General features: G+C 40.8%; 1 protein-coding gene across 2 annotated transcripts in view; it reads right to left on the minus strand.

The window, feature by feature from the left end:
* SLC9A9 (solute carrier family 9 member A9) overlaps window positions 1-22286 on the minus strand; it is a 590634-nt gene that overhangs the window by 302757 nt on the left and 265591 nt on the right. For both annotated transcript variants that reach the window (XM_017523772.2, XM_037736839.1), the window contains exons 7-8: window positions 13941-14079; window positions 9483-9588 (exon numbers count right to left, since the gene is read on the minus strand). In XM_017523772.2, coding sequence (XP_017379261.1) covers window positions 9483-9588; window positions 13941-14079 — 245 coding nt within the window. The remainder of the gene's footprint in view (window positions 1-9482; window positions 9589-13940; window positions 14080-22286) is intronic.

Raw genomic sequence — 22286 nt, forward strand, 5'->3', positions numbered from 1 at the left:
TCACCATATTTGGCAACTCCATAGTTGGCAGATTAATAATGCATCTGTGGAATATAAGAACATCAACACAGAAAACAGTATGAATCTATGTTCTTATTTCTGATTCTTCCAATGCTGCGTATAGATATGCATTTAAGTTTTACTTCATATCTACATTGCCAGGTTTAGAAATTTTTGCTTAAAAACATCCTCTATGTAAATTCTTCATAACATAGTAATGAGTACTTATGCAAATTAACTTGAGTTCTGGAGAAGAAAGAAAAACATGTTTTGCTTAGATCCCTGGGATGTCACCTCAAGTTTTGGTGTTCATCAGGCCTACCCTCCTTGTCCTGGTCTCTTTTTGATCCCCATTTCCTTGGAGTCAGCTAACACATTTACATCATTGTTGCCTAAATCTCTGATCAGCAGTCTTACCCCAGATGTCCAGGACTAGTTGCCCACTGTACTTTCCCACGTGGATACTCAACCCTTGTGCAGAATTCTGAAGGTTCTGGCATGAACGGATTATTGTGTCTCCTTTTGGCTGCATGTATTCACTCACTTCCATGCTCCATTTTGGTGAAATGAACCACTGACCCAACAGACATAAAAACCTGGGAATTATCCTTGACTCCTTTTTCTTTTTCACCTCACGTTAGTTATTTGTGCCATCTTCTGACAATTTTCTACATGCCTGTGCAGAATATGGGGTCTTGGGTGATGAATTTTCCCTTTTCCCCATGTCTCCTGGCACCATAAAGAGATGTGAAATAATGACTGAAAACATTTACAGTGAAGAAAGCAGAGGTAAATTTGTCCACTACTTTAGCTACATGTACAGGTTGTTTGAATATGGAAATGAAAAGCTATTTGGTTCAAGGAAGTGCAGGTGTGAGTTAATGAGTTATAATGTGAGGAGACATGCTTTACACCTGTGTTTATTGAGATGGCATCATTGCATGTTTGCCTTTGGTTCAGTGTGCTGGTTAACAAATCCCCTTGAGAATTTTAGGCACTATTTCTGCAGCTTGAACACCTAATATTTTGAGCCTCAGGGTTTTTTGTTTTTTTTTTTTTCCTGGCTTGGAAAACACTCACTTCACCTCATTTGTTGGTGAATTGTTGGTTAAGTTGGATTCATCGGGTCCTGTCAATATGCAAGCAAACCAGTTTTAAGGTAAGAGATGTTGGCTAATGACATGTACTTGGAGGCTAAAACTGGCCAGATTTGTTTTGAGAAACAATTCAAACTAAGTTCCCTCCTGGAGATTTGTTTTATTTACTGAGCTCCAGAAATACATTTCCTATCCAGTCATGTAATGCATCAGTGGCAAGCCAAATGGAACACATTCACCTCTGGGCTAAAAGCCTTCTTTAGAGTTTGAAAACAATTTTTGCCCAAGTGAGAAATGATGAGATGAGAAGTAATAAGCCAACTTACTCAGACAAGTGAAATCTCAACATGTTCAGTAATAGTCATTTCATTTGGAAATCTCTCCTGTTTATTGCAAAATAGGCTTTCCCAAGTTCCTCCTTTTCCTGACTGCTTACTCTGCCTTTCAAGAACTGACTTGATAAATACATAGCACCTGAGTTTCCAAGTGCAGCTTTTCCTTCTCATGGCAATGAAATTAGGCCCCTGTGATTTGAGACCAATAGGAGAACAGGCTTAGAGGAAGAGTTTGAGATGACTTAACTATTTGTGTTGTAAACACAACTTGTGTGTGCTGGGCACTTCTTTCTTTCAGACATCTTGGTCAATTTCTTAATGAATGGGCCAGTGTTAGTTGTTTTTAACTTTCCACACTTTAATTTTTTTTAAGAACCGTTTACGCTCTAGAATTAGGCTATAAAGCCCATCAGCATTACTTAATAATCAGGATTTTTTCTTCATATTTTTGGATGTCTGTTTTCTTAGATGGAAGTCCATCTAAGCTGAGTAAATTGTGTTCTATACTGTTTAACTTTTTGTATGAGAAAATGAGGGATGCCAGCAGCCGTCTTCCCCCTCCTTTGCCTCCCATGAACATAAAATTGCCCTAGGAATCTAAAAATGGAAGCTGACTTTATTACAGCAATGCCTGGAAGCAGGGAAATCATTAGACATGGTGTCAATGTTACCATTAGAAATCTTACTCTTCGGGTGTTTAATGACAGTCCCTGAAAGTTTGCTTCTGGCAAAAACCTGACCCCCAAAGTCTCAGCTGGGAAACAGATTATAAAAATGAATTTTCAAACAACCTATCCAGTGTGCTTTTCAGTTATCTTTATAAACTGAAACGCAGCTTCTATGACAGGTTTCAATTCCATTACAGATTATGCTATAAATAATACTGCTGAAGTATTTTCAATATTCAATTTAAAATGATGGCTCGGTAACCTAATGACTTTTAGAAAACAAGCACAAGAAAAATTCTACCTGATCCAAAATTAGGTAGGCATGTATACCAGGTAGCTTGTGGAGAGAATTCCTTAAGATCATGTATTTACCCCAAAGCCACATTCTATATGTGTACAATGTCCTTCTATTACAAAGTAATGAAGTCTTTGGACTTTAGCAATAAGGAAAATAGAGATCCAATTAAAAGGATGAATTATTCCAATCCTTTATCAAGTCAGCTGAAGACCCAGAAACCAGAGACACATCCCTCGGTGGCTGCTTTTGTAAGGACAGCAGACACATCCGTGTACATTCTATGCTCTCTGGGTTTTCAAGAAGTCCCTAATGTTCATCTCTCTTCTGACATTAGGGACTTCTCCCAAACCCAGAGAGCACAGAAAGAAGAAAACATATGCGGATGTGTCTCATCCGCTAGAAAGACTTCTCACTTGCATTTTATATTCTGCCCAATCTTCCCAAATAAAAGTTTTCTCAATGTACTTGTATGTTTCAAGTAGCAGAGATTCATATTTCTGGGTAATAGAAACAGCAACTTTCATTTGCATGTCTAAAAGCCACTTGTTTCTATAAAACCAAGTTCTTCTGTGTGACTACTGAACACAGCAGGTGCAATTTCCAAGAGACTGAGATGAGGTGGCTGCAAATGTGGCCCTTGAAGTAAAAGATGATCAAAATAAATCAAATGATCATAATCAAATTAGTAACAACTGAAAGTGAATGCAGGCCATGTGTTAATGAGCGAGCTGCTTACACTGAAGTGTTCATGATGAATCTGATAAGAAGCTGAATTGGAAAGGATAATGAACATGCAAACTGTCTTTAAAAGCTTGATTCTTTTTGTTTGTTTATCAGTATGCACCTGGCATAAGATGGTCCAAGTATCCTAGCCTAGAGGATGTGCTGTCTTTGAGAGTCTCTTCCCTTCTGATCTGTCACAAAGTTATACAATTTCTTTTGTTGAAATACCTCATGGACTGTTCCTTCCTTTGTACCATTTAGATTTCTTTGTTTGCAAGTAATAAAAACATTCTCTGGCTAGCATAATCAGAAAGGAATTTATTGGAAGGAAGTATAACAGCTCTTAGAAAAGAGGCATCACGGCTGCTCCAGGGATCTGGTGGCAGGAATAAATAAATAGAGGGTCTCAACAGGGCTGTGCTATTGGAAAGGACACATGCCAGCAGTTATACATCCTGCTCACTCTGTCCTAAAGTTTTACATACCAGGGGAAGAGTGTCTAGTTGACCTAGATTCAGATGTCATCATTCTCTTTGTCAGGGGAAGGTGGGACACGTTGATTAGAAGATGTTATCCATTGGAGTCAGGGGTAGTTTCCTCAGAAACATCAGGATGCTATTACCAGTGGAAGTGAAAATGTGTGCTGGGCAGCCAGAACCAACACATGTCCACCACGTTCCTCTGACAGGGCTCTTCCTTTCCTGCCTGTATGTCTTCACTTTTTAACTTAATAATTGGGAAAATAAAGTTATAGAATAATAAAATTTGCATCATTTACTTGATGTATGGATCTGCTGTGAAATATTTGGGCTGGTGGATGTGTAAAATCTATAGGAATGTTATCAGGCACAGAACACTTACTACAGTATAAAGGGATCTGTTATTCAGATTTTACAAGTTTTTTCTTTGTTGAGTGAAAATTATTCATTCTATTGCTCAAACGGTATTTATTTTGTGCCTTGGATGCTTCAGTCATTCTTTTGGTGCTGATAAGGCCCTCTGGAATCTGTCTAACTTCTGCCATTAATCCTAATTCTTCATTAGCTCTCATTTTGTGCTTTAGAGCTACAGAGAGTAAATCAAATAGCTCAGTGCCATCTAGATGCACATATACAAACAATAACCGGTTTGAAACTATAAAGGAAGAAGTTCCCATTTACTGTAATACCCCAAAATATAAAGTAGCTAAAAAGATACTTAACAAGAAATGTGTAGATCTAATAAGAAGACAACTATAAAAATTTACTGAGAGCCATAAAATAAGACTCAAATAGATGGAGAGTCATAACATATTCCTGGGTGGGAAGACTTGATGTTATAAAAATGCCATTTCTCTTCGAATTAATCTAAAAATTTAATGTACCCCAATTATATTTCAAAAATTATTTTCTGTTTAGAACCTGTTATTTTCAAGTCCATCAGGAATAATAAATACATGAGTATAGCAAAGGAGCTTTTGAACATGGGGAAGAGGAGTGAAAGATTGACCTACGAGATATTAAAATAAACCGTGAAGCTAAAATAATTGACACAGTGAAGATCAAACATTGAGTGGAACAATGGAAAGCCCAGAACACATAGATACACATACACATGCATATGTGTACACATGCACAGACATTTTAAATAGGTAAAAGTTGGTGGGTATTAAAACAAGTGACTTATCATCTGGGAGGAAAATCAAATTGATACTATACCCCACACCTCATATCAAAACAAATTCCAGTTGGTTTCTGATGCAAAAACAAAACCAGACAACTTTTAAAAGAAATTATACATTATCATTAAGAAACACTTGGGTTTTCTATATGTTTTTTCTTTTATTTTTTAGGCTGCTAAGTTTGTGGACATATCATTTACTTGGGTTTTCTAAGAAGGCAATAAAATTAACCACATGAAACTTAAAAATGCCCAGGTCAACACTTTTCCTTTACCCAAACAAACAAAACAGAACATAGCTAAAAGGTAAAGTATAAATTGGAGAAAATTTATAGCCTATGTGACAGTTAAAAGGTTAATTTTCTTTTATTGTTTTTTTAGAGACAGGGTATCTCTTTGTTGCCCAGGCTAGAATGCAGTCATGTGACAGCTCACTGTAGTCCTGAACTCCTGAGCTCAAGCAATCCTCCTGCCTCAGCCTCCCTGGTAGCTAGGACTACAGTGTATGCTACCATGCTCGGATAATTTCTCTCTCTCTCTCTCTCTCTTTTTTTTTTTTTTTGTATAAACAGGGTATCACTATCACTATGTTGTCCAATGTGGTCTGGAACTCCTGGGCTCAAGCAATCCTCCCTGCTTGGCTGCCCGAAGTGCTGGGATTATAGAAATGAGTCAATGAGTCATTGGTCCTAGCCAATTTTCTCAATAGATAGAGTAGCTAAACTGCAATGTGACAAAGATAAGCATCTCAACAAGAAAAAAGTAACAAAGGGCATAAACTGGTAGCTCACCAAAGAAGAAATACAAACAGCCAATGACATGCAATTTAAAAAGCTTTTCTTCATAAAAATATAATAAATGTAAACCAGAAGAAAATAGAACTTGATTATCAAATTAGTAGTGATTAGTAAGATTTGGGCTGGTGAAGATGTGAGTGAATGGGCTTGCTTTCACATTGTTGGTGGAAGTACAAAGGGATACAAATTTTCTAAGAGACAATTTAGACAAATTTCTTCAAAAATTTAAATTTTAGAGCTTTTAAATCAGACATTTTATTTGTAGACAGTTATATAAATAAAAATTCTTATCTGTAGCTATAAGGATTATCATTGCAGTAATAGTAATAATATTAAACCTTATAAACAATCAAAAGGCTGTTACAATAAATTATGGCAAATTCTTATGATGTAGTATTTAATGTCTCAAAAAATTCACTATAAATTTTTTAATGCTCCATTCATGGCACTTTTTTCACTATAAATTGTTTAATGAAAAAAGCAAGTTACTTAAAAATAAAAAACATATACCTATATGTATTCATGAGTATATTTAGGTAGACATTTTTAAGTGCATATGTGTGTGTATAATTTATATATATATATATATATATATATGTATATATATATATATAGTTAGCTAGACACAGCCAAATATTAGCGATTGTTATTAATATGCAGTAAGAATATAAGTGATTGCAAATTTATTTCCTTCTGTAAATCTGCATTTTCTAAATTTTCTACAGCGAATATATATTACCTTGGGTGTAAGAAAAAATTGAAATATATTTAAAAACAGATGTACTTTGTTTAAAGTAGCAGGGCTTTTTTTCAAATAGAATTGTATGTGAAATCCCAATTTCTGAAACCAGTAAAAGGGGTGAAGTGCGGGTAGGTGGCTGAGAGCCCTGCTCACTAGGCAAATGTCCTTGAGGGCCCACTTTGAAAGGTCAGGGCTCGGGGAATTCTGCTGAGAAATCACTGCATGTTAATACCATCTCTAGAAGCTACATTAACTGTTGTTAGTGAACCCATACGAGGCCCCACGATTGCTGGTTACCTCTGTAGTTACTCATAAACTATTTAATAGCTCATTTCATTTTAGTTTATTGCATTCATTGTCTATTCATTCAGAAATCATTTTTTAAAAGTTTTCCAGATTTTAGCTCTGTTTCATATTAGTTTGCCTATGCATTTGAACTAAAAGGATTTTATTATTACATGGAATAATTAGAAAGTTATATTTCTATACATTTCTTTCTATAATTAGAAAGTTATAGTTTGATGCCACACCCTCAGATTTTATTGAAAGCTGATATGAGAAATGACCATATGAAGAATGAACATTTATCTTCACTAAAATTATTAAATACATTATATTTGTCCATTCTGGTGTTCAAAGTCTCTTACATACAGATGCATGTGATAAATTCTCCTAAAATTTTAGTATGGAAAAAAAGTTTGCCCATTTTAATAAATAAGCATGACTTAAAAAAAAATAATGCTGTATTGTTCCTATATAACTCATCATGTTTCCCTTTTGGCTTTGACTGCTAGAAAGCTCAGAGCTATATTTATTGCCAAACCACAGCAATGAACAGCTGCCTAATTTTGCAGAAAAATTCTGTCCCAGAGCCCTTGAGTGTTTACCCTCAACTAAATGGTCCTGTGATGCACATAGCTTATGTTATGAGTTGTCACAAATCCAATTTGGAAATAGGCAAGGATTAAATAATAAACAAACACATAAGTAATTTGGACTAAGCAGGCTTGGTCTTTGGCAATAGAAAATGCTCACACCTAGAGTTTGGTTTGTAGCAAATGTCTGTTAGGCACATCACCTTAATCTAGTGTACTCCTCTGGAGTGAGTCTGTAGCTGGATGCAGCCATGGACACTTGGGTCTTTCTGATACTGAGGCTCATACCTATATTCACCCATCCCATGATGCTGGCTCCTTAGAAGGTGGTCTGTGCGGCAGCTCAGTAAGGATATCAGGTTGAAAGGGTGTGAAAGAGCAAGGATCAAGTAAACTAGCAATTTATTCAGTTTCCCGTGGATGTTAGCCTTTAATATAGTTAACAGAACAAGATCTTGCTGAAAAGGACAAGGAAATAGGCAATTTTCACACAAATTGCCAATTCTTAGGTGATGGGGTGTGTGTGTGTGTGTGTGTGTCTGTTCATTATAACATCCAATAGTAGATTAAAAAATATTAGGTGAGTTAAGATACTTTTTTACCTTTCTAGAAGGTCAAATATTTCTTCTTATTGTCAATATTACTTAGATCATTCTATAAGTTAAACTTGAATAGAATACAGAACGTGGGAAGAAAGCGAACTAATGTTTTTTGAATGACTATGATGTAAATGATTTGCCTACATTATTTCACTGAAGGAACATGACTTTTTTTTCCTGAAATGCATAAGCTTTCCAGCTAACTCCTTAATAAAGTGGCAATGCACTAAAATAACAGACTTTGTATTGAAATAACTTAGATGCAAAGGTCTGATAGGGTGGAATCCAGTAATGCAGTCTTGATTATAGTATCATAACTGGTGGATGGCTTTCTGTATTGGCAACAGACACCCTTGAAGCCCATGGGAATAGCTTGGCCTGTGTGGCTCTGCAGTAAGTTGGGCCAGCTGATTAAAGCAATAGGTTATCACTACTAAAAAGATTTGCCACAGCATTCACAGGAGAACCAAGACTAGCCAAGGAGCAACTGAGCCGTACAGGTGCCTGGGGCCCTAAGTACAACCTTCCTACCAACCTTCCTACCTACCATCTGCTTCATATTCCACAGATGGAGTTTCATTTAAGGTAGAAATGCTTGGTTCCCCAGAACCCAGGCTCTAAAATTGAATATCCTAGTTTTAAATCTCATCTCCACCACTTACTGTTGGCTGAGTAAGCTGGGCATAGTCTTTTACTTTTCAATTTTTCTACAGATTGATGAAATCATCCATGAAAGGAAGCTAGCCAGCACCTGGCTCATGGTACACCCTCAATATATGTCAGCTTTTATTATTATTTATTATTTAGACTTAAAGCATCACCTATTAAAATGCAAACACCCAGGGAGGTATACTTTGCTATCAGTTAGGAAGGATTCTCACCACTTGAATGTCAGATAAAATGAACAGAAAGAGAGCCAGGATCGAAACACCGGAGAAGTAGGGAACGGAGCTCGAGGAGAGAAATCGTGTTAACATTTTGCTGGAAGCCACAGAGATTCTTCTGCATGGAAAAGCACCCAAATTGCAGCAACCCACGTGCAAACCCTCATGGTTGCAGAGAGGCACTAATTGCTCAGTCCAGATCCCGGGATCTGCAGCCCTTGGGTGTAACAAACTGTCCTACCTATCAACTGTTCCACCTCAGAGGACTCTCTCTATAGACTTTCTGTGGTGAGAGACATTAAACTGTAGAGCCACCACATTTGCTATTTGTTTTCCAGCCTGCTGTGGAACGTATGTGAAGTTCTCAAACACTGATGTGTGTGGAGATATGCGCACCCTAGAGAGCCAGCTCACATTGGAACCTGCTGTTAAAAGCCAGTGGAAGCCACCGCTCTTCTCTACAAAGCAGTTGTGGGTATCCTTTCACACTCTGAATGAAGACTTCCATTTGAAAAGTCATCCATCACTATAAGTCAGTCTCTTCAGCATGCCTCCTGCCCAGCCAGGAGAAAAGAGGAAAGCATTTAGGAGATGTTCCATTAAGCTATTTTTTACAAAATGGACGAATTACCATTATTTTTTTTCTCTCTGGGGTACCCAAGAGAGGCTGATTCTGACCGAAACCATTCACATGCACTATTTCAGAGAGACTGCATTTCACCTCCTGCTTGGTCAGGGAGAGGCACACACCGGAGCCACACACATAGTCACACATCCAGTTGGCCGTGCAGCATGAAACACTGACCTGTGAGGCCGGCAGCCTCGGCAGACAGGAAGGCGCTCCAAGAAAGCAGGAAAAACAGACCGGTCTCCAGCATTGGGAAGTCGCACAGCTTGGTAAATTTGGTCAAGTGAGAGAGACAAGTTAAGGGAAACAACAGCTTTTACAGCTACCTCTCCTTCTTGGCTGAGAATAAAAACTGATCTGGTGATGATAGTTCCACCGCAGAGTAAAAGAACTGATCTTCAGACCTGACTGGAAGGCGGTAATTCTCACTGGGACCTACTTTGAAGGCTAGCATGAGTTCGTGCTTCCGCGGGGACTGACCATGCCTGTAAAAATTCAGACCTGTGTTCAGATTTAAAAGCTGTCTTACTGAGACTCTAAATTCAGCCAACTGTGGGCTTAGCCTCATCCCTTGGGAGGTACCCCTCAGGAGAGGTGTAGCAGGCATGCAAAAACAAAGCCGAGGAGAGCATGGGGGAAATGAGATGCTGCAAGTATGTCAGCACCAAGGAGTGCCGCTCCCTGGGGAGTGCAGGCTGTGGGCAGACCACCTGGTAGTCTTCTCTGCTGGGAATGGAAGTAGGATCAGAAGTTACACTCAGTGACAGGGGAGCTGCCCATGCCTTCTTGGTATAAGCAGATGGAGAAGGAGGTATATTCTTTCTGGGTCAGACAATATGCCCTTTACCAGGCAATGGTTCATTTTGACAAGGATGACACTTGGTTAATAGTCTATAAATTACAAATAGAACAAAGGAATAATGATCCCAGTTGGACAGAGAATGGATTATGGGGAGATGATTAGGAGTATGTGATCAATGGGAAAGGGTAACCCTGCAATATTGGGCACAAAATGCCCTGACAAATAAAGAGATGTGATTATGTTGCATTTTTATATTGCTAGAACAAAATCTAGAGAAAATTTCACATTAAGAGATGTTTAGCAGGGGGGCAGGGAAGCAAAAGCGTTAACTCTGGAATGGAACATTTTATTCTGATTCTTAACTCTGCCAGTCACTGGCTGTGTGATTTCTCAGAAGTATATTAACCTCTCTGAGCCTCATTTCTATTATACGTGAATTGACAATGAGAATAATACCTGTTCCTACACGAGGAGAGTAAAACGTGATGAAGTACGTTAAACATGTTCTGTAAAGTTTTAGAAGGCACAAAGGCAGAATAATATCCTGGTTGGGAGTGTAGTGTCTGGAAGCCAACTCTACCTGGATTCATTCAAATTCACAGTATTCACTTGGACACATCTCTTGATTACTGGGTGCCTCAGTTTTCCTGTCTGAAAACAGGAATAACAATGCAACCTACCTCAGAGGTGTATAAACTAGTTAGTCTATGTTAAGTACTCAGAACAGTGCCTGGCATGTAACAAGTGATAGGCAACTTTTCTACTACTGTGGTCTAAATTAATTTTTTGTTTTTTTGGTAAAACATCTTTTTGGGAAATAGAATCAGTAAGGACCTGGAAGCAATTTTTTTTATCTGGTGTAAAGAATGCGCTAGCCTGAGTTCCTTTTACAAGATTCCCTTTTGTTACTTAGAGGGAATCTTGTTTTTGTTTCCAGTGAGAATTCCCTCTTCTAGTTTTTTTAAAGAGAATGTTCAGTTGGTCACAGAATAGCAATCAGCCATTGAGCTTGTTTTCTTTCAGTCTCCTTCAGAAAGTAGTTCAGCTCTGGGTCAGTCCCTAACTGCAGAGCCCAGGAGCCTACAACCCGAGGAGACTGCCTCAGAATGAAGGAGGTATGGGGTTAGGAAGACGAAGAGGACAGCCGTTTTAAGCACTTGCCTCCTTCCCAGCGTGTGTTTATAGAGCCCGTTAAAGACCACCAGATGCTCCATGGTCAGTGCCACCACTTACTGAGCCCCATTTCTTTCATCTCTACACCCTTTTTTGCCAGATCTGATCCAATCTTATGCCAGACTTCCAATCACCAGAAATTTTTTTCTTCCTTTATCAACCTGTTCACATGTTACGCCTTCCCCTCACATCAGGCAGAGAATTCTGATTTCAGTTTCTCCACTTAGTGTAGCCTCCAGAACCAAGAAGCCTGCGTTTGAATCCTGGTCCCAAAATGTCCTAGTTGTTTGTCCTTAGCCAAGTTGTTTAATTGTCTGAGTTTCCTCGCTGAAAATTGAGATAGGAACAGTATCTACCTTCCAGAGCTCTTGTAAAAGCTATCTGAGATAACCCATGCAAAACACTTAGCGCAATGGCTAGCACATAGTAAAGTTTTCAATAAATTTTAGAGGATATGGTTATTACCATACTCACTATTACCGACACGTGATCCAGAGTGAGCTAACGTATCGTAGCCTCCTTGAGCCTCAGTTTCCTCAGGTGTAAGGTGAGGAGGATAATAACTTGTTTTACAGGGTTGATTCAAATGAAGAGAAGCAGAGAAAGGCTCTGCCACATGGTAAACGCTCATGAAATATGCCTATCTTTGTTGCTATCACTCTATTCTAAACAACACCTGGCATCCACATAGTTCCAACTAAGAATTAAGAGGCAACAGGGAGCGGTGAGCAGAGCGTGGTCGGCCTCTTGATTCTCTCTCTCTGGGTTCACTTGCTGGCTGCATGACCTTGGGCAACAGCTTACCCTTTCTAAGCTTCACATCCAATAAAAATAGCATCTGGTGATAGGTTCATTGTGAAGCTTAGATGAGACACTACACGAAAAACACGTCGTAGGGGGCTTGCCACAGCATAGGTACTGCGGAGGTCGTTTTTTCTTGTCGGAAACCAGCACTGCCTCTTCTGACTGTCTTTATTTCTGTCCATGTAAAGGCCATTCTGCAAGGTTCCCAGGATGAAACTCTGGAGTAGACTTTGTCTCCTTTTCGTTATCTCTAATAACCAGGCAATCATTAAGTCACAGAGATTTTTTTCTTCTAAACATCAGTCCGCTTCCTCATGCTTCCCTCATAGTTCGTCATCACAGTTTCCCTTGGTTCTAATCCCCGTCCTCTGATTGATCCTTCGTGCCAGTTCCTCATCTACATTTTAAAAACAGGATTGTCAGCCTGTCACTCTCCTGAGCAGAAACCTTCGGCAGCTAATTGTGGACTAGAGAAAGAGGCTCATGCTCTTTGAAATACCACTTCAAGATACTCCACAAGCTGGGTCCATCCCACCATGTCCCCTCATCCTCCATTTCTCACCAGCTGAAGCCCATGTCCTCCCAGGCATGTCTTCCAGATGCCACATCGGTCCCACTGCCATATCTCAGTGAATGCTAGTCTTCGCCTCCTGAATCACCAACTGCTCAGCCTTTGCCCTTATCCTATATTCCAGGCTGTGCCCAAAGCCCACTCTGCTTATATATACTGCTTTTCCAATTATTTTCCAGAATCATAAGGTTGGCCAAGGGTATTATTCTATTGCAGACACAATGGCCTTGTCCCAGTTTGAGTGTTTACAGTGTGATAACTTCCATGTGGCTCTGGCATTCACTTTCTATCCCGCTCAATGGAGAGCTCATCTTTCCAAGCCTGTCACTCACTAAGGGCAGGGATCTTGTTTTACACATCTCCCGACCCTTCTTAGATAGTCTCAGTGGAATCAAGCTTTTCAGCAGCTGCTCAGTGAATGTCTGGGCGAGACCTCATAGGAAAGGCCCCTAATATTTTGCCCTCTCTTTGCCTGGGGCCTTCACACCTCTGGCAGACTTCTTCCTTCTCCTTCCCCTGATGTCTTTGGTTCTAGATCTTCTGTTCTGCCTCTCTTCTATGGCTCCACCCGGCCCTTATACTTGGCATTGGCCTTCTGGCCTTAGTCCTCTACTCTGACTTACTGTTGCCCTATCTGAATTTTCTAAGTAAACAGCCCACCAGACCAGCTTCTTTCCTTGGCTCAGATTCTCTAGAAACTCTACCCATCATCCCAGCTTTCTAATAACAACAAAAAGGAATCAAATGGCATGATTGCTCAGGTATGGCATGCATATCATTTCAGCATTGCTTGCAGGTTCCCTTATATAAAGTAGCTGTGGATGCTTGTTTAAACCCACAGTGGCCTCTGGCTTGGGCTACCCTATAAGCTAGTGAGTGAATAAGCCTGAAAAAGAGGCAGATCATACCCAATTTATCACCCTTTGTCAACTGTCTTGTTCTTGACTCTGGATCTTCAATTCTTCCTCTTGACCCTAGTAAGGCCAATCCTGATGCCTCCTGTTCACTAGTTTTCCTAGGTGGTATTTATTTAAGGCAGTTGATGTCCTAGGATCAGATAGTGTCAACAGCATTAGAAATGACCTTGGACAGGAAGAGAGCTTGGGCCCCTCTGCTGCTGGTACCAACCTATGCTTCCAGGAATGACTCAGAACCAAGTGGTGCCGTATTAAACTTGGACCAGACTATCCAGCCACTTAGGGGCTTGGAGGTTGTCCGTCATCAGAAGCATTCCATGGATACTGACTGTTCTTGACAGTCCCAGCTTTCCACATACAAAGGATATCAGTGCTGTGACAACGGCATACGCAGACCCCATTGCAAATGAGCCAGCGAAGATTCCCAGGAAATTCCCCACAGACTGGAAGAATGCTGCGGCATCAAATGCATTTGGATTCTCCTTGGGACTGTAAATGGATATAGAACTGAAAAGAGAAGAGGGTGGAGGTTAGTTAGTGACTTTCATCTCATAGCCCAGATAGGATTTTGCACCCACTTTGGGGAGAGTTATCTTTACCTGTAATGTCGAGTGCTGGTTGGAAGGGTTAGGGGAAAACAGACACAGAAGAGAAGACATGGCAAATGCAGACATTTTCCCCTTTCCTTATAGCCCCTTCCCATGGGATCATATATTGCTGCCAGTCAGTAAACATTTTTATATTGGAGGGGTCTTAAAGAATATTGTTTCTGAGCAAACTAGACATTAAAACATGGTAGGTGTATAAGGAATCTGCTGAGAAGACAGATAACTGTGAATTATTTAGTGGCCATATGTCTTCAGTGCTGTTATATATTCACAAATGTTCCTGATAAAAAGTGCACTTTTATGGCCTGTGCACAAATGGGTGATACAAATCACAGCGTGCACAAAATATTCTGCCGTGATCTTGTCATAAACCACAAAGCATTCCTCCTCTCCAGTGTAACCCTTCAGAAACAGAGCATTGATGGTGTTCAGAACATCACAATATTAACCCCCAGGGAGAGACAAAACCCTCATTTTCCCACTGAAACAAATGGCAGCAGCTGCCCGAGGTCATCTTTTATACCCCAATTCTAGCCGCTGCCAACAGATTTATTTCCATAGAGAAAAATCAATCCACCAATAGGGAGTCTGTTCACTTAAATATTTTTGAGGATGTCATAGATGCTATTTTTTAAAAAAACCAGAGCCTCAAATCCCAGAGTGTGAATATGAAGGATAAGACCTGTCCTATTTTAGGAAATTTGAATTCCGTATTGAGCATTAAAATGAACATATGTGCTAGATCCACTAGCTTCAGGGAGACTAATGAAATGACATTTCAGATTGTTTTCGCAGATTTTAATGCAAAATTTTAAAAACTAATCAGGAAAAATCAAGAGTTTAGCAGTGGGTTTTGGAAGGAGCTCCAAAAGCAGCAGTGTAGAGAGCAAAAGTACACCTGACACACTGACTGAGATTAGGCTGGGTTTTACAGAGATGTAACGGAACCTTTTATGGTGCCAATGATGAGAGCATGTTAGTTCTCCAACCTGACTTTTTGTATCCAGAGATGACTTAAGAGAGAGCAGGGGGAGCCAACTCCAATTCTCCTACAGGAAGACCTGTGGCGTTTAAAAAGGTAGTTTAAAATGCTCTTAGTTTTTCCCTGGATGTCTTTAAACCCCCAAAGTAGGCCAAACACTCCTGCTTTGATCCTGTAATTGGATAAGGAAGATGAATGTGGGTCTTGAATGAAATGTATGCGAGAAAAGGACTGCCTTTGAAGTGTTTTTCTTTTTTGTAAAGTGTTGTGCTTTGCAGGAAAAAGGAAAAGTAAATCCATATCTGGGTCCTTTGTATCTGCAAGTCCTGGGAAAAGGTGTAAAACTCCACTGGCTGTTAGGAAACCTGGTGCCTAGGCTGTGAGGCTTGATGTGTTTGAGCTGACATTCTCCAGCGTATTTCTTCATTCCAGTGAAGAAACAATAGTGATGAGAAAGCATTCCATTTGCATTCGGCCTTTTCAACAAAGGTTTTTGCACAGTAGCACAGCTTTGGAAGTAATTCTGCTAACCTGAGGTTGCCACTAGTAGATCTGAGCCACATTTTCTCTGTACAGTCTATCATCGATGGGCATTTGGGTTGGTTCCAGGTCTTTGCTATTGTAAACAGTGCTGCAATGAACATTCGTGTGCATGTGACCTTATAGTAGAATGATTTATAGTCCGTTGGATATATGCCCAGTAATGGCATTGCTGGGTCAAATGGAATTTCTATTTCTAGGTCCTTAAGGAATCGCCACACTATCTTCCACAATGGTGGAACTAATTTACACCATGGAATATTATGCAGCCATCAAAAATGATGAGTTCGTGTCCTTTGTAGGGACATGGATGAACCTGGAAACCATCATTCTCAGCAAACTGACACAAGAGCAGAAAATCAAACACCGCATGTTCTCACTCATAGGCGGGTATTGAACAATGGGAACATATGGACACAGGGAGGGGAGCACTACACACTGGGGTCTGTTGGGGGGAAATAGGGGAGGGACAGTGGGAGGTGCGGAGTGGGAAGAGATAGCATGGGGAGAAATGCCAGATATAGGTGAGGAAGGCAGCAAATCACACTGCCATGTGTGTACCTATGCAACAATCTGGCATGTTCTTTACATGTACCCCAAAACCTAAAATGCAATTAAAAAAATAAAATGAAAATTCCAAATTAACAAAATTAAAAAAATAAAATTGACTTTAAAATGGGTAATATTAACAGATCTATAAATGCTTATATTAATAAATAAAACTCTTATAGCTAAAAAAAAGAAAAAAAAAGATCTGAGCCATGGAACATGGAACAAGCACGGCTTTATCCCTTTCTCCACCTCTATAACTTCCAGGACTGTTTCCCTGTCCTGGTGCTTCCGGAACTCGGAGCACCCCCATCACACCATTTGGCCATACTCTATACCGTTATTTATGTATGTTTTCCTTGAAATGATTTTTATTCAAATTCAGGAGCTTTTATTAAAGAATATCCATGAAAGCATAAGTTCGATGTGCTAATTATATTTCTTTTTAATATATGTAAAGTAGGTAATTTAGAAAAAGAAAGTTCACCTATATGTCACCTAAAATCATCTGGGTATGCCCACTGATCTGCAGTCTGCACTTTGGGAAATGTTCTCTTCCTTCCCACTCAATGGGGTATGATCACTTTGTTCACTAACGTTTATACCCTCCCTGTGATGTTTGACTTAACTGAGGGGAAAGGCTTAACTCTCCTTGGCCTATGGAGATTGTCCATTGAATTTGCTGGCCCTAGAGCTGCCTGGACACATGTACTGGGTGCCTGCCATGTGCCAAGTGATATATTAAGTAGGTGTAGGGTGTGGGAGGCAGACAGGGAAGAGCGTAGAGAAGGGAAGCAGAATTTGATTCAAAAAACCTTATTAAATACCTGATATACGCAAGGCATACCTCAGGAGAGAAGCCTAAGATATAGATGACAACTAGCTCTAGTCCCAGCGTTAAGTGTGATTTTATGAGAAATATACAACATTTAATGGTAAAAAGAGAAAAGGGATACTATTTTAGAATAAAGGAGGTGGCATTTGAGCAAGGTAGCACGTCAACAGACAGAGATGGAGAGAGAGTATTCCAAGCAGCGGAAAGAGTGTAAGGAAAGGCAAGAAGGCAGGTGAGTTCAGGGCAATTGCAAGGCATGGCTGTGTGGTTACAGATGGAAGCAAGGGAGCACGTATGTGAGCACGTGTGCAGGGGTAAAGATGAGTGAGGCAGCATTACTCAGAGTCTCAAATTCCATGTTGAGAATATACTAAAGCCCTCACATTTACATAATAGTCCTCTTGTGCCACAGTATAGCTTTATTCGATCCTGTAATAGCTCTGTGAAGTAAGCAAGGCACATTTTTTTCTCTCTCCTTATCTTTCCCTCCCTCCCTCCCTCCTTCTCTTCCCTCCCTTTTCCTTTCCCCCTCCTTCTTTCTTTCCTTCCTTCCCTCCCTTCGTCCTTATCTCCTTCCTTCCTTCTTTCCTTCCTTTTGTCTTTTCTTTCTGTCTTTCTTTCTTAGAATTAAAGAAAAACTAAAAATCAGAAAAACTAAGATCACACAGCTACTAAGCTCATAATGTAGATTTTTTTATTCCTACTTTTAAAAAGGTGATCATGTTGGGGGAAACATAAACCCATATCAAGATAGTTGAGTGACTGTGACGCTGACTGTAAGGACAACGGGAGTTGCGGTACTGGAACATTTGTTTTCCTGCCTGGATGGCAAGGGGCAGCATCTCCCTGCACTCAAGCAAGGAGCAGAGTATGTGGGCTGGGGCAACAGCAGCCTCTCTCCTGGCCAGCTAGCAAGTGAGACTCAGAACTTCTCAGGAAATCCTGCTTTCCTGCCTGGCTTTGCTGAGACTGGACTGGGTCTTGCTCCTCTGTGGATGCCCAGGACACAGCCTGTTGTTTGGCACATGGCTGGCTATATAAAGGCTGATGGAACGAAGGTGCAGGACAACTGGAAAAAGAAGAAAGAAAGAAAGAAAGAGAGGAAAGAAAGAAAGAAAGAAAGAAAGAAAGAAAGAAAGAAAGAAAGAAAGAAAGAGAAAGAGAGAGAGAGAGAGAGAGAGAAAGAAAGAAAGAAAAGAAAAGAAAAGAAAAGAGAAAGAAAGAGAGAGAGAAAGAAAGAAAAAGAAAGAAAAAAAGAAAGAGAGAGAAAAGAGAAAGAAAGAAAGAAGGGAAGGGAGGGGAAGGGGAGGGCGAAGGGGAAGTAGGGGAAGGGAAGGAAGGAAAAGAAAGAAAGAAAGAGAGAGAGAGAAAGAAAGAAAGGAAAGAAAGAAGGAAGGAAAAGCATGAAGAAAGGAGGCTTGCAAAAGCTCATCACCTCTTGAAGTGAATCATCACCCAGAAGATTTTTTAGCAGGCATTGACTATGCACAGGCATATTGTGGATACTTTTATGGATATCAGTCTAATCTTAAAACTGATATTTAAGCTTCTTAATTTGAGCCCAAGATCTAATACTTATTGGCTATATGGCCTTGGGCAAGTTACTTCATGTTCAGAATCAGTTATCTCACCTGTAAAATGGAGATAATAATAGTATTTATCCTGTAGAAATGTTGTGATGATATGAGAAACATTTAGAACTCTTAGCTGTATCTTATGGATTATAGTCATTCATTGTGTGCTTATATGTACACTCAAAATAAATACTCATCGAATGTTATTTATCATCACTGTCATCATCATCATTCTGCTGAGAACTTCCCCAAGTCTCACAATAACAACAGAGTCAGTCGCTGGTTACAACTACAGGCAAATGGGATGTGGCTGCCCTCAGGGCACACCTAGCTCTGAGGTTGCTCAGGCTGAACTAGTCACTTTTGCATAAGAACAACAGGGTGTCTGGGGAAAAAAAGTACCAGGCAGGTACCCCAGAGAAATGGCCATAGAAGTGGGGCTAAAATGTTCTCATGTGCTTCATAAAACTCTTAACTCAGTGGATCAAGGAGGGAAGGAATGCCTTCAGCTGTGTGGGCAGGGGTCTGCTGCAGGGATAAGAACGGGCCAGGAGACTCAGCTTGAGTTGCATCTCTCCAAGTTTAGTGGAGGATGTTCTATAAGCAAAATCCTCTGGCTTCTAGTAAGAAATGAGGCAAAAGAAACAGAAGCCAGGTTGGGCAGGGGTGGCTCAAGCCTATAATCCCAGCATTTTGGGAGGGCAAGATGGGTGGATTGTTTGAACACAGGAGTGTGAGACCAGCCTGGGCAACATGGTGAAACCCCGTCTCTACAAAAAAATACAAAAATTAGCTGGGTGTGATGGTGCATGCCTGTAGTCCCAGCTACTCAGGAGGCTGAGGTGGGAGGGTTGCCTGAGCAGGGAAGGTTAAGGCTGCCGTGAGCTACGATTGGGCCATTGCACTCTAGCCTGGGTGACAGAGAAAGACCCTGTCTCAAAATAAATACATAAATTACAATTAAAAAGAAATTGGAAATAAGTCTAGGATTTCATTCTTTTCAGCAACAGGTTATTCAGGAAAATTAGCTTGATGACAGTGTCTTGGATCTATATACTCAAAAACAGATGTGTGCAGCATCTTTCATTCAAAACTTTTGACATGGATGAAGTATCCTAAATTCTTTGATGAAAGCAACATGAATAAGGATCATTTTGCTTACTGTATCATTTCACATTCACAGACATCATTGAGATTGTAGTGTTTCTCTACGACTTACCTGTTCTTCTATAGGATGCTCCTGCAAGGAACGGGTCTCATAGCTTTTATTCTATGTTCATAGTGTTAAGAGCATAGAATAAAATCTGAGTTCTGGGTGTCTCAGCCTACTGCCACTTACTGCCTATGTGACCTTGAGCAAGTTTCCGAAACCACCTGTAACTCAGTTTCTATAAAATGGTGATGACAATAATAGTACCTACCACACTGGGTGGCTATAATAATTAAATGGATTAATGTCTATAAAGCATTTGAAATGGTGCCTTTCACCTAGTAAGAACTGGATAAGCATTTCGTTTTTTTTTTTTTTTTTGAGATGGAGTTTCGCTCTTGTTACCCAGGCTGGAGTGCAATGGCGCGATCTTGGCTCACCGCAACCTCCGCCTCCTGGGTTCAGGCAATTCTCCTGCCTCAGCCTCCTGAGTCACTGGGATTACAGGCACGCGCCACCATGCCCAGCTAATTTTTTGTATTTTTAGTAGAGACGGGGTTTCACCGTGTTGACCAGGATGGTCTCGATGTCTTGACCTCGTGATCCACCCGCCTCGGCCTCCCAAAGTGCTGGGATTACAGGCGTGAGCCACCGCGCCCGGCTGGATAAGCATTTCTTAAACAAATCACCTTGCTCTCCTCTTTCTTTCACTCTGTTTCATTTAGCTCTACAAGAAGCATTTCAAACAGATGTTCAATCAAAACCTCTACCCAGAGAGAACTAAGATTTTACCACCTTTCTCTCACACTGACTGGCTGGTCCCTGGCCTTCCATCTTTGGGCGGCAGGGATCATCTGATCATATGAATTGTTTTGTCCAGGATGGTGCATGGTACATAGTAAAATGTTCAATAAATGCTAGTGATGAAGAAGGAGGAGGAGGAGGGGGAGAAGAAGTAAGAAAAAGAGGAGGAAGAAGAGATGTGAGTAAAATGCTGCTGAGAGTGAACATAAAATAATAGGTATGAAAAATATTACACAGATGGCACCACCACAACGCCCTCCCCTCTGCGGTTCTGGCCGCTGTTCCGCTGTGGCCCTCGGAGTCATCTTTCCCCTGATCATGACACTCTTCCTCAACGTCTCCCAGGTTCCAATTCCAGTCCCTGTTATTCTCCACTGGGGCTGCTGAGATACTTTGCCGCACAGTTACTCACGGAAACTACCCAGCGACCTCAAGCTCCTGGCGGCCCTGGTTCCACAGGACGCTCTCCTGTGGCCGGTCCTCCCAAACCCCACAGCCCACTGACTCTCCTGGGTGCCCGTGCCGATCAGAACAGCCTGTGTCTCCAGCCTCAGTCCAGCCTCACTCCCTTTGTTAACATGAAATCGATGTCACTTGAAAGCTTATGAAAAGAAAGTATTAAGCGAACACATTGTATCTCTTTCAGGATTTCTATTAATTTAGTCATTATAGAAAAAAATGGGAAAATGATTACTATAGCCAAAGATATACAAAAGAACCTTCCATTTTCTCCGCCAAATCTTTAGTCCCTAACAAAAAAAATGATTGGCGCCAGTTCACTGACAAGTTCTTGATTGGCTGGGACGTACATAAATATGAAATGGTTTATTTATTTACTTTTTGTTCCAATCACTGCTTCCAGCTGTCCTGTATCGAATCCCCCTGTGCTAGGTAAGTAGCTCCATTCATGATGTCTTGGTCAAATCCCATTATTGAGTGCCTTTCAGTTATTAAAACTTAGTGCAGCCCACCTTAAAACCTAAATCTTCTCCCTGTTGTCCCTGCAGAATATTCTAGAGCAGCCCCAGGATGACTGGAAGAAAGGGAAGGCAGCACGCTCCTCCTTCTCACACCTGGTGCCAGCACCTGCTGGTGCTGGAGGCCTGGAGGAGGGGCGGGGAGCCCAGCTCTCCTCTTTATGTGCCCAACTGCGTGCCAGTGGTGCGCAGGGTCCCTGGCCTCACTCTGGTTGCTGCTTGGTCCCTCTCTTAGAGACCTCTGTTAGCCGGGCAACGCCTCCATTTTGCTGAGAACCCCTCACAGCTCCCACAGGATCTTCCAGGTGTCCTCATTTCCAGCCCGTTTCCAAGGCTGGGATCAGTAGCTACTCGGGCAGCTCAGTGCCTCTCACCCCTCTCCAGATCTCTGGGAAAGGAAAATAAATCTTGTTACCCCAAAATCACTAAGCTAAAGGGAAAAGTCAAGCTTGGAACTGCTTAGGGCAAACCTACCTCCCTCACAATTTGCGCACAAGGAAATTCCCTGTGGACAAAGGACAGACAAAACCCAAAGTCATCCCTCTGAGGCTCACTTGAGACAAATGCATAGCTGATTTTTCCTGCCCTAGAGTTTATGTAAAAATGCAGATTCACTGAGCCAGACTCAATTGTGTCTTCAGTGGAAGGCTGATCAAGGGCTGAAAAGAATGCAACCTTTTGTCTCTTACCTACTT

Source organism: Cebus imitator, unplaced genomic scaffold, assembly GCF_001604975.1.
Source record: "Cebus imitator isolate Cc_AM_T3 unplaced genomic scaffold, Cebus_imitator-1.0 Scaffold30, whole genome shotgun sequence".
Lineage (NCBI taxonomy): Eukaryota > Metazoa > Chordata > Mammalia > Primates > Cebidae > Cebus > Cebus imitator.